Here is a 13,259-nt window from a genome sequence, read left to right on the forward strand (position 1 = left end):
GAGTTGAATCCCTCTATAATCAGGGCAGGCAACATTTCCAACCAAAAGCCAACCCACCCCCCATGCTATATTCATCCAACATATTGAATCTGCTTGCAGGTTAAAAGCACCTTAAATAAGTAAGAAGACCCTGGCATGTCATCTTATAGGGTTTTATTTATTTCCTTTGCATAGTTGTGTTGCTGCTCCAAAGGGCCTTTGTCACTGCTGGCCACAGGTGGTTTCCTCTAGAAAGGGGAGAAAGGGGAAACTTCTGCTCTTCAGACAGCAGTGCCACACATGGAGCTGGCCACCTCCCATGCTTGCGTCAGGGTGTGACTGCACTGAGCAGCCAGGCTGTCAATCTGCACAGTACAGCAGCAATTGCTGGTGTGTGGCTATTGGCAGTCACTGGTAGGGGGGTCAGAAGAAGCTCTGGTGGATGACCTCACTGTCTAGGTTTGAAAGAAAGAACTACAGTCTTGCTTTTGGGGTGGAGCAAGGAAGAGAACATATCAAGCAAAATCATTTGCTGTGCCAGTATTTGGAAGGTATGCCAGGGGTTGCCATATAACCACTGACAGCCCACTTTGACCCATATGCTGAACAACTAACTTGGAGGTGAAGTGCAACTGGTTGAAGACAACTGTTTGGCAGCTGAGTACTATTCAGGATTCAAAGGCTCCAAAATGGGCCCACTACAATGTTTCCATCCTGAACATCACTGTTGTAGTTCAGCATACTATTTGTATCCAGAATATCTTGGGTTCATCCTCAGTTTTTAAAAAGAGATGTTAAATAGTTATTTGGAAGAAACCCACCTCTCTCTCCCAGAAATCCTGAAGAGCTGCTGCCATTCATTGCAGACGATGTCAAGCACTGGTGTGAATGGTATGCTATCTTAATATATTGTTTGCCAAACGAAGCTGCTACTTTTAAAATCGATCCTGACATACAGTGAGTGACCCTTATGCAGTAAGAACAAATGGTGCAAAATAGCTAAGAGCTTTCAGAAATTCCTGTTACCTGCTAGATAACGTTTTTACCTCAGTCCTACTGAAGTCTCTTGTTTGTTGAACTACTGGCAATGATTCTGAATAAGAATTCAACACACAGTCACATTTAGGCTTAAGGGAAGCTGCAAAAAAAGATGAAGATATGTGCAGATCTTTGTGTTAACATAATTTTCTGTACAGCCCCATCCTCCAAATTTTCAGAGTTCACACTGCAATTACATATATACATATTTACTTTCATAGAGCTAGTCTTGTATTTCCTACAGTTTGTACTTTAACATCTGTTCATATTTGTTAAAGACTAAAATATATTTTGAGAAAGGATTAAGGGACAACCAGTATGATCTAACTTGATGAGAGGGAATGGATACATTCTACAACATCCAACGATTTTCTCCAGCTTCCTTTCCAAACACCTACAATAGTACTGAAATGAAAATTTGTGAACATGTCTGGATGTTCATTGAAGATCATAATCCTGAATCATACTCCCTTTGTCAAAGAGGACAATGTACTTTAAAAACATTTCTTTGTATGTCTAGAAATCCAGCATAAATTTACAGCTGGCACTAAGTTAATCAAAACAGACTTGACTGCTGAAAGTGGCAATATAAAATGGATCCACCAAAACTGACTTCCATACTACTATACTGCAAGTTCAAAAAGGCACCCTGGGGTTTCCTTATGGTCCTGGAAGGGTTTTCTGAATGAGTGGGAGTTAATTAATGTTTTATATATTTTAAAATTTGTTAAACATTTATTGGGTGACATGACTATATAAATTCATGTCAACCCCCCCCACCCCCACCCCCATGGCCAATGATGGACATGGAGGGGAAAAGGCCATGGGTGGACATGTACACAGCTATGCTTCCCAAACACATTCTGCATGATTGCACCACTTCTGGGGGTTCTTGGAGCCTGAAGAATATTTCAGGATTCTCAATGGTAAAAAAAGTTGAGAAACTCTGTGTTAGAAACACAAGGTTAATAAAAGCAATGACGCTGTTAATACTGTGTTCCAAAGCAAACATACTCCCTTCTAACTCTATAAAAATCAGTGGGTTTAGAAGTCTCTGAAGATTATAAGCTTATACTATGAAACTATCAAGTTCAGAAGTGGTCATCAGTAGTCCTAGCTGCATACTTTCTGGTTTTAATTTTATCTTTGATATTTTATAACATGTTCCCATACAAATTTGACATCATTTTTTTTTATTTCAGTCATATTTTCAACAGAAATTACATTTGGTTTCAACAGTGAAGGCTGTGGTGGAGAATTCTATCTTCCCATTTGGCTGAAACCTTTCTTCTTTAAAACTGTATCTAGCTCCACAGATTCCATGTCTGTTCACTTCCCTATAGTAAACATTATGCTGTGCACCTGGACAGTGTGCTCATATAACATGGAATATTAAGTCAGGAATGTTGCTGGGCTTATTACAAATACATAGTGCTAATTCCTTCAGCATCCAGTTATACCACAGATCCTTAGCTAACCCCTTCAATAAGTTTTCAGGACAAACACATCATCAGGACACTTGTCAAGGCTACCAAACATTTCGTCTTTGTTTTTTTTTTGTTTTTGTTTTCCTGCTGTTTCTATTGTGCCTGTAATTTAAACACAATTAAAACCCGGGAATTTCAGAACTCTTTTCTCAGCTAAAATTAGAGTAGACTTTTATTAATAGGCCATTTTAATCAACTGAATCTAAATTTCTCCACAAAAAAAAAGACTGAGGTATCACCTGCTTGAAGATAATCAGGCATAAGAGTCTCCGGCAAAGTATCTGGCAAAAGATAGCCATTTTTTCGAGCAACCACAAGATGAAAGGCAGTGCAGAATTCCAGTAACGTCAATGCTCCATCACAGTCTACATCACTAAGTTCCCTGTAAATAAGACGGTCATTACTGACTTTTATTACAGAGGATAACTGAAATAAAACTACCTTTCAACAGATATTTAAGCTGGATCTTTACAATCTACTTCATGAAACTCATGCAATTATATTCCAGTACATTTTTATACTATGTTCATACAAATTCTGTTTATTTGTACATCTGGTAACCAGCTGCCTCACCTTACACATTTAGAAGTTTAGCAAAATTCATGAAAAAGCTATGCTGTGGCAGAGCATCTGCAACGTTAGCTAAACCGACTAATTAAAAACAGGGTCATCTCATTAGTAAGGGTTGATGAATTATGCAGCTGTACTTATTTGAAAAGTTGGAAACTAATTAGCTTTCATCTGATGAGGAGAGCCAGCACTGAAACTTATGAAGTCCTTAACTATTCCAAATCTGTATTTATCTGAACTCTCTTTGCAAAACTATCTAGCAGCCTGTTGTGCTAATTATGTTCTTTAAGATGGTCTTCAGAAACCCTCCAAGTTTATATTACTGTTCAAATCTCCCTGGTCCTTCTGTGAAGGGACAATATTTCTATAATAAAGATAACATAAAAGAAAAACCAACATACCTCCTGCTGTGCTTGGACCTCAAAGTGATTTTGATGAGAGCAATTGCTGTGATTTCTTTTCTGCACCACAGCAGTTTTTTAAACAGCCAGTAACATTATTATTATGAATTATAAAACAATAATTACCATATATGTGAAAGTTCAGGGATGGGCAGCTTAGATTTTGTGAAGAAGTTCTTAGCCACTGAACCTGCCAAGGATAAAGGCTCATCAAACAATGAAATAATAGATTATTGATTGCAATTTGCATTATTTTGACATGCTTGAGCCCCGGAAATTGTGCAGTTCTTGCCACAGTAGACAGATTAAGTGTGAAATCATCTGTCTGTTATAGGGGTTGCAAGTTGACTGGAGATCTCCTGGGATTATAACTCATTTTCAGGTGAGATCAGTTCACCTGGAAAAAATGGCTGTTTTGGATGGTGGACTCTGTGGCATTATACCACACTGAAATCCTTGCCTTCCCAAAGGCCCCATATCCAAAATCTCCAGGTCTTTCCCAACCCAGAGCTGGCAACCCTAGTTATTACCCATCTTTCCTACCTGATGTGAGTATGTATGTCACTTTTGATGGGTTAGGATGAAGTCAGTTTAATGGCTTCCAGGTATTTATGGAAAGGATTACTCTGGAGGAAAGCTCCACAGCATGATAAATATTTAAGCATTCACAACTGACACAGAGGTACAGGATTTAAGTCTTTATCATGCATGGGTGTCTTCCTTAAACATGGTTAAACATTGTAGCTGACCACCAAACGATGATTAAGAATTGATTCCAAATTGGAATGTGTTATGGAGATGCGTTGCCAAACACATTTTGCATTAACCTTAGTTAAGTTTGCATCTATGCCAAGCAAACCTCGGTTAAGCAGTTTCTCCTCCGTAGGTATTCTAATGTCCTCATATAGGCCATCTGGGGAAAGGGCTTATTTTGGCAGAGCTTTAAGGTATGTCTGGGATCTTAACTGGAGTCAAGGCAACAAAATACAGGATTTTCCCATGTTCTCCTCAATTGTACATTCTTGTTTCTTTGGGGAGGAGGTCTGTTCTGCATGTGTTTTGCTCTCTCTCGTGGTTGTTCAATATCACACCAGTTTATATCTGGCATAAAAGCCTGCAGTTTAGATTTGCAGGGAAATATGCTGGATGTAAATTTATACAGCACTGAATTGATCACTAAAAGGAGCAAAACAGGTGCAGGACAGAAACACACCCACACATCCACACTCCCCAAAGAAACAGGGACTTACAAGTGAGGAAAATGACAATGTGGAAAAGCCCACAGTTTGTGTTAACTGGAGTTAAGTGTTAGGCTATGTAAACAAAGAAGTGCTGGCATGCAAAGGCATCAGCATGAGGACTTCACAGAACCTTGCACAGGTAACTGTTTTTACTTGCTTTGCATCTCCTTAAGTCAGCACTGGCTCCCAAATAGCTCTCAGCCAAAAAAACACCTTCCATATCTTGTCAATGAAGTCTAGCCACATTTCTAGCTTGGTTTCTCCTTTTCAACAAGATAATAATTATATCCAAAAATCTGGCTATAAGGTACTAACAACATCTCTCACCAAAGATTTAATTTTCTGAACATTCTCTTGGCAATAGTGAAAGGAACACTCAACTATATGCAATTTAGGCTGAATGTTTTGAATTTGTAATATCCTCCTAGGTTTAACATCTGACCTAGCCAAGAAGCATCATTCCGTAAGTTATTTTCCCTTTCTTGTATTCAGAATCCTCTGTTGCTCAGAGAATTGAAAACATGAAATAACATGCCTAAAGACAGTTTCTTGGAATGGAGCAAAACAGATGCATAAGTCTGAAAATTAATAGTACAGAAGCAAGCATATCTGTGTACCCAAAAGGTCTGAACCACATTCTCTTCTTAAAGCAGCAACAAAAACCCCAAACTATTTTTATCTACTATTGTTTTTGATCTTAATATTTAAATTCCAGTATGTACTGCAGTGTGACAATAAAAATGCAAAAGGCCAGGTTAAAAAGGTTAACTTTTAACCAGGTTAAAAGTTAAAACTGCTTTGAGGTTAAAATGTTATAGCTTCACTCCTACAAATGCTAAGCATAATTGCAAGTGGAGAGCAGTTGTAGATCTCATGCATGATCTCTTGTCCCTGCAATTTACAAAGGAGAATATTGTGGCTAAAGTTCCACTCAGTGTAGAATTCTGCACTGAGAAAGAGAAATAATGAAATATAATAATTTCCACCTTTTGCTACTACTGGTGGAAGCACAACTGAACAAGATTTCCATTCATGCAAGATGGAGGGGGGAATACTTCACCCAGATCTCTCTCCTTACTGCAACGTTGCTCTGCCTAGTGGCATTTTGTCCATGAGGTTTCCCCAATCCCAGCATCAGAGGTCAAAGGTTGCTGTGGAGAGGGGAAGGCCAGAAAAGCTGCCTTTGGAGTATTAAAATCTACAAACCATTCTTGGTGAAACCAACATCACCAGAAAAACAGGAATAACTAAACATCCATACACCACTTATTTATTTAAAACATTTATAAGCTACCTTTCTCCCCTGTGGAATGCAAGGTGGCTTACAATAACAAGTAAAATATTACCCAAAACACTGTCCATTTAATAAGAGCTAAAGGCTCAAACCTACTGAGCTCTACAGATTCCAGCAAGAGTCTTCAAACAAGTAACTATAACCTGTCCTAGGAATTCTGCAGACATTTCACATCAGCTTGATGTAGTGGTTAGGAGTGCAGACTTCAAATCTGGTGAGCCAAGTTTGATTCCCCGCTCCTCCCCCACATGCAACAGCTGGGTGACCTTGGGCTCACCACAGCACTGATAAAGCTGTTCTAATCAAGCAGTAATATCAAGGCTCTCTCAGACTCGCCTACCTCACAGATAGATAAAGATAGAACTAACTAGCATGAGGTGAAGGAAGGCAGATGGCACTTGGCTCAGCTGGGTCCCACTGAGGGCAGGGCCGATAAGAGCACCCCAGCCCGAATAAACTCCAAGCAAAGTAGTGTAGACAGCAGAGGTTAGCCCAGTGCATGACAAAGCAGGGCAGAACCAGTACCTGGCCCGTTGTGAGATGGGGCAGAGGGTAGCACCTGGGGAAGCTCCATGCAAGGGAAGGGAAGGCAGAGAGCAGTGCCTGACTCAATCCTGCCAAGCCCCACACTAGGTGAAGGAGGTGTCCAGCTGAATTCAGGAGGCAGTGCACAGCCTGAGCAAGATCTGCTTGAGGCAAGGAAAGCAGCACCTGGGAGTTGCCAGGAGGAGAGGAAAAGGAAATAGTGTGGGGAGGCTGAGAGAGAGGAAAGTGGTTGCCCAGGCAAACCCAATCCCATCAGATCTTGTAAGCTAAGCAAGCCAGTATTTGGATAGGAGACCTTCAAGGATTTGAATGGTAATCCTCTAAGGAACACAATGGATCATGACATGGAGCCAAGAAATGGCAAGCCCCCTCCAAATGTCCCTTGCCTGGCTGCACTCTTACCTACACTCCACATACCATACAATAAATAAATACATAGAGTGCTAGACTAAATGGACCAATGGTGTGATCAATCCAGCAGGACCTTTCCTAAATTTCCCAGCTAAGCAAAAAAAGATACTGCTGGGCTTGTGCCAGTATGGTTCCCACTTGCAGAAGCTTGCAGAGATGGTCAGATGAAGGACGGAGAGAGGTAAGGTTTGCACAATAAATGTTTAATGAATAATCATAGGTATTGAAGCCTCTTGCCAACCTCTAGAGGTCTCTGTTCCAGCCCTTGTCGTAACACACATTTCCAGCAAGGAAAAAGATACTTTTGCTTCTACCTGACTTTTCTTGGAGAGGCATCCCTCTTTTCCTTGCCAGAAAACAAAAGGGTCTAATAAAGAGTCATATCTGTACAGGCCCACAGATGCACAGATGGCCACTTTAGCTGCATTAGCCTAGAAAGAGATAATGTATCTGGAGACTGAATGTTTGCATCATAAGCGTACTGAACAAGCAAAGCAGAGGCAGAGCACAGGGAATCCTAAACAACTTCACATTCTTCCATCTGATGCTATAAACACAGATTATATAACAAAATAATGATTATAATTTATGTAACATGTTTTCTATACTTGCGTGTTTCTTATGAGTATGATTCAGTGATGCTAAGCAATTTACGGTGAAATCAGTGGATTTAGATGACTAATTCAGCATACGACTGCATTTTTTTAAAAATCTTACAATCCTTAATATGGAGAGTTCAGCCTATTTTTAAGTTTCTCACGTTGAACACAATGGAATTTAAACTATGGCTGGATCATGCCCAGTATTCCATGGGTTGTAGCCTAAGGCTCATAAGCAAAGCTCTACAGCATGGATCTTTCCCCCTCTCACTGCTCCTAGGAATCAGCTGACCCTCAGGAGCAATGTGGAGATCTTCAATAAAGGTAAAGGTAAAGGTATCCCCTGTGCAAGCACCGAGTCATGTCTGACCCTTGGGGTGACGCCCTCCAGCGTTTTCATGGCAGACTCAATACGGGGTGGTTTGCCAGTGCCTTCCCCAGTCATTATAGGAGAGAGTTAAAATTCAGTGGAAAATGTCAGTTATGCAAGCAGAAATCTCCCTTCTAAGGAGGAAAGAATCTACTATTACATATTTTAGTGCATGCATTTAAACACAGAAAATAAACCACAATAACAAGAAAACAAGACTTCTTAGTATAATACATGCAAACCACAAGAAATTGCTATTAAGCTATTGCTATTGAGCTTGTTCTTTTTGTGGTTTTTTTCTTCAAGACTTTCAGTTCACAGTTCTTTGCTATGCACACAATGAACATTACCTGAAATGAAAGAGTTCAAGTCAGGCTGTAGGGACTTGAATTGGTTGACATAATACTCGCGTTGTTCCTCAGTTATCCTCCAGGGGTCATCTGGGTAATTACTACCACTGTCCTGTGGTTCTCTCTCTACTGAGAGAGACTTCAAAGAAATGGGCAGAAAGGTAGAGAAAATGCTAAGATTTCTGAACTTCAAAGAATTAGAAGCTCTTAGATTCTTATTCTGAAATTATTTTTAAGATAAATGGGCAGGGAAAGGCAAATGTTAGTACTCTGTAATGGTGGGTCTTGCAAACAAATTCCTTGGCTCACAAAAATACAGGAAGTTCTGCATACATGAAACTAAATATTATAAATTGACACACTGTCAAAATTTGCAGATATTTAGCACACTTGGAATTGATTTAAAAAGTCCTTTTAGAAAGTAATGAGTTGAACAAAATCCTATACACTGTCAATTAGAGATTAAAACTCCTGCTCACTTAATTTGCTGGATCCCACAATTTTGAAAAGCAAATACAAGTTTCTCAGTTCAGAAACAAAAGTAATTCATTTTTCCTACAATTTATTTGGAAATTTGGTAAAGGCAGAAAAGCAAAACATATATTAATTGTTTGGCTTTCCTATATTAAAAAATAATTAAATATTGTTTAATAATTAAAAATAAATGCAAGTGTGAATGACATAATTTAATGTTGGAAACAGGGATGGCAAGGTCCATCGGAGCGCGGCTGCCAGGGGTGTCCTGCTCGCCGCGTCCAGCCCCCGACAAAGGGAGCCCCCGGCAGCCGCGCTCCGCGCGACTGCCAGGTGCTCCCTGGTCTAGGGCCCGCTGTATTTAGATTACAGCGGGCTTGATTACTAGTTTATATATAATCATGAACAATGGATCTTCACGTCATTGGTCAGTTTCAGTTTAATTTCTGTGAAAGAACACTTGCATAATTTTATGGTTGGGTTGTGGCATTAGGAAGGTTGAGAACCACTGTTCTAAATCAAGATGGGGAACGAAATGTCCATCTAAAGTATAACAGAGAGAGATGTTCTGCCCCATGAGGCTCCCTCTCACATGAAGATATTGGACCACCTAGCATTCATTCTCAAGGTAGGTGGACCCTACAGAAGCAAAACATGCAAAACAGTAGTTTGCTGTTAAATTCCTCTATTACAGGGGTGGCCAAACTGTGGCTCTCCATGTATTCATGGACTACAATTACCATGAGCCCCTACCAACATGGTGCTGCCAGGGGCTCACATTAATTGTAGTCCATGGACACATGGAGAGCCACAATTTGGCCACCCCTGCACGTGCCCAAGAAAGACAGTGGCTTGTTGGATCCTACTTTACATAGCTGTCATTAAAGGGAAATATTGATTTCTGACCCATTCAAAATACATAGGACAGAACACCAAAGTAGTTGTCTGCCCTCTGGCCAACGTTCATACATTCCTTAGCCTCTTAACTCTCCTGAATGTATTACATAGTAGGAATTATAATTTTCCCTCCGGACAAAATATATAACACTAAGAGATAAAATTTACACTCCTGTTAGTCTATGGCAGTTTCCTGATTAATACGACTGTTCAAACTACTGGATACTTGTACTGTTCATGGCCTCATTCACTATTGTGTCATGTACAGTACAACATACTCTAGATCAACACTGATTTTAGCCAGCAGATTTAAATAGTTTTACATTTAGATAGTCTTACATTTCCATTTAAATAGTTTTACTTTCCCCATGGAATATATTACCCGTGTGAGAGAAGAATGTGCTGGTACTGATTTGGATCCATAATTCCCTGACGTTGGTCCTTCTTGCTGGTGTGTAGAATGTCTAATTTCATAGGGACCTATGCAAAATTAAGGAAACATGTCTGAATATTTGCCAAGGTCATGCAAGATCAAAGTAGAAATTAAAAACAGACCTATTTCCTTTCAGTCTCATATCAAAGCAAAGTCAAATTATACCCCTTTCTGTCAAGAAAGGTCGCCGTATTATTACAGTGCCTTTCTTTACCAATTAAAACCCAGTTGTCAGTTTATTATATCTGAACTGCTTGTGTAAAGTCAGAAGAACAGCACAAGTTCATTCGACTGCACAGCTATAAATGGAGAGCATGCATCTAGCATGCTATAGGCTAGGGCTGCCAACTGCTAAAAGGATCAAAGGACTCAGAGATCTCCATTTCTACTCTATACATATCTGACAAAGGGAGACTTTACTCTCAAAAACTTATACCCTGAAATTCTTGTTGGTCCCTAAAGCGCTACTGGACTGTAAGTATCGCACAAAACAGCTGCATCTCCGAGCTACACTGAAAGGTGGTATAAATCCCTTAAAAGAAACAGTATCTAAACCTCCACTTGTTTCCAAGAAGTGAATGCTATTCTAAAGATACTAAGGATAGTTTTAATGAGGAAAAATTCACATTTGGAGACTGCACAGGAATTTCATTCTATGTAGCTACATTCAATATTTATAAATAAAAAAGACAACAGCCATCTGTGAAACAATATTTTCACACATTACACACAGGGAAATCCAGTTGCAAACAATTCCTAAAGTGCATTGAAGGTATACTATTCAGTATGTGCAAAAGCAGCCCATCTTAATTTGGTAAAAGGGTGTCATAAATATCAATGTTGTCAAAATATGTTAAAATAGATGTTGCACATGGACAATAACTTGAGTACCAGTACACAAGTCCCATACCTGTCATGAATGTTCATCAAATTAGCTTTGCAGATTTTTGAATTTTACCAAGTGGCATCTACCAAAGAGCTGAAATCAGCTCACAGCATAACTTATATGGCTGCAATACATGTGTGAATGGCATTTCAGGCTACTTCTTGTATAGAAGCCATAGCACTCCTCAGTTGAACATACAGCAAATGCCTCAAGTGCAACAGATCAATCTAATTTTAGTGATGGACTTCAGGTAGCAGGCACTGAGAAGGATTTCTGCCTAAAAACATACTGGCTGTTTCAGTGGAAAGTCATGCTGGTCTGTAGTTGGGAGAGCTAGATATGAGTCCAGATGTGAGGGGGTATAAGCTTTTGAGAGTCAAAGCTCCTTTCATCACAGTTTTGACTCTCAAAGGGTTATACCCAAAATCTTGTTGCTCTCTAAGGCAGTGGCCACCCACCCTTTTATCACCGGGGACTGGTCAACGCTTGAGATTTTACTGAGGCCCAGGTGGGCGGGGGGGGGTAGTCTATTGCCGAGGGATGTCGCCGCTGCCTGAGCCCCTGATCCACTTGCTTTCCCGCCGGCACCCCTGATTTCCCACTGCCCATTGCATGTGCAATGTGTGTGCGCAGCCCTGTTTCCCTCTCCCCCCCCTCCCACAGTAAGAAGCTTGCCGGGCTGCAAGCTTGCGGCCTGGGAAGTTTCTTACTGTGGGGGGGACAGGGAGAGGGAGCCGCTGCCCGGTGCCAGGGCCTTCGCGCCCCGGCACCGGGCTGCGGCCCCGTGGTTGGGGACCACTACTCTAGACTACAAGGGTTAGTTCCTCTGGAGAAAAAAGCTGATTTAAAGGTGGACTCTATTCCATTATATCCTGCTGAGGTTCCTCTTATCCCCAAACCCTGCCCTCCCTCCCAAAATCACCCAGAATTTCCCAAACAAGAGCTGGCAACCTTAATCTTGTATCACAATCAAAATTAATCTTTCCTGATACGCTAGGGTGGATCTGTGACTATTTTTTGCGATAGAGGATTATATAGGATTACAATGGCAAGAAGGCCAAAAGGATAAAATACATCAGATACATATTTAAAAACAAATCCTTGGAGATGCTATAGTATTAAAAGAGAACTGAGAAACAAAATTATCTGGCATCAGGAATAGTAAAGAGAATTTAAATTAAAAGACCATACAACAGGCTTTAGTCATTCATAGTGTTCCATGACGATTAATATTTTCTAAAACTAGTAGAAGAGGCATGAACTTCGGTTCATTCTATAATGAAAAAGGTTAAGAGCATTAGTTTGTAAGCAGATGCCTGTATTAATAGAAACTAATTCTTGGGAAGACAAGACTGAATAATGAGAAAGCAGGAAGGCTGAGTCAGTTTATTTTTAAAAGGATGTAAATAAGATTGGAACTCATCAGGATTCCTTAAACACGCTTTCAATTAGATCTCATCTTACCTCCATGCTGCTGTTCCAGACCACTCCTCAGTATGCCATACCCATAACTCAGCGGAATTCTCTGGTAGCTTGATGGAGAAGCAGGTGGTGAACCAATGGGAGACAGAGGAGGAGACTTTGCATCTTGCTTCGAAATAAAAGGACCAGGGAATGATTACAGGATTCTGGCTGATCTAGAGTCACAGGTGTGAGCCTAAGCTAGCGTTTCCACAAGTGAAAAGGATAACCATTTGCAGAATATCACTTTTTCACCTCCCATCTCCTGCAGAGCATGAAATGTTCCCCCCAAATCCAGTTACTGAGCAAGACAGGGGATCCCCAGGAGCAGGATTGCAGGAGAGCATTTCAGGCTGTGGCAGGAAAAAGGATGGGAGATCCTCAAGGGAAAATCCTTGGGCCATTCCGCACAACTTAAATGTAGCAGCAGTCTTACCTCTGGTAAACGCTACTAAATCAAGGTTCCGCATGATGTCGCACACAATCTGCAACACTCCTGCAACACTCTCGCAAAAAGCGCTTCGTTGTAGCGCTTTATGGGAAATCCAGAAAAGTAGATTCCCCCTGAGAAAACCACTACACTTCTGCGCACAAGGTGCAACACATCAGCGAAAGGCATGTGCGTTCTCAATGTAGCGGTAGAAGGAAAGTCCCTCCCCTGCTCTCGCCACCAAACCTCCGGCTAAGCGATCGCCATTTTATTTTCCTTAGACGGGGAAAGCAACAAACGAGCAAAGCTTCTCAGAGGCTTCTCTGGCTAAAGCTCCCTACTGCAAGTGTCTTTAAAGTTCCCAAGCACAATACAGCCCCTTGTTCGACACT

At 40.7% G+C, this 13,259-nt stretch overlaps 1 protein-coding gene across 3 annotated transcripts in view; it reads right to left on the reverse strand.

Annotated features, from left to right (window-relative positions):
- REPS2 (RALBP1 associated Eps domain containing 2) overlaps positions 1-13,259 on the reverse strand; it is a 91,702-nt gene that overhangs the window by 48,116 nt on the left and 30,327 nt on the right. For all 3 annotated transcript variants that reach the window (XR_013232026.1, XM_077343150.1, XM_077343151.1), the window contains 6 exons: positions 12,441-12,567; positions 10,040-10,137; positions 8,287-8,425; positions 3,602-3,665; positions 2,744-2,886; positions 1,026-1,117 (listed from right to left, as the gene is read on the reverse strand). Coding sequence is in view for 2 of the 3 variants with exons in the window: in XM_077343150.1 (XP_077199265.1) it covers positions 1,026-1,117; positions 2,744-2,886; positions 3,602-3,665; positions 8,287-8,425; positions 10,040-10,137; positions 12,441-12,567 (663 nt within the window). In the remaining variant the exon portion in view is untranslated. The remainder of the gene's footprint in view (positions 1-1,025; positions 1,118-2,743; positions 2,887-3,601; positions 3,666-8,286; positions 8,426-10,039; positions 10,138-12,440; positions 12,568-13,259) is intronic.

Source organism: Paroedura picta, chromosome 6 (assembly GCF_049243985.1).
Source record: "Paroedura picta isolate Pp20150507F chromosome 6, Ppicta_v3.0, whole genome shotgun sequence".
Taxonomy (NCBI): Eukaryota; Metazoa; Chordata; class Lepidosauria; order Squamata; family Gekkonidae; genus Paroedura; species Paroedura picta.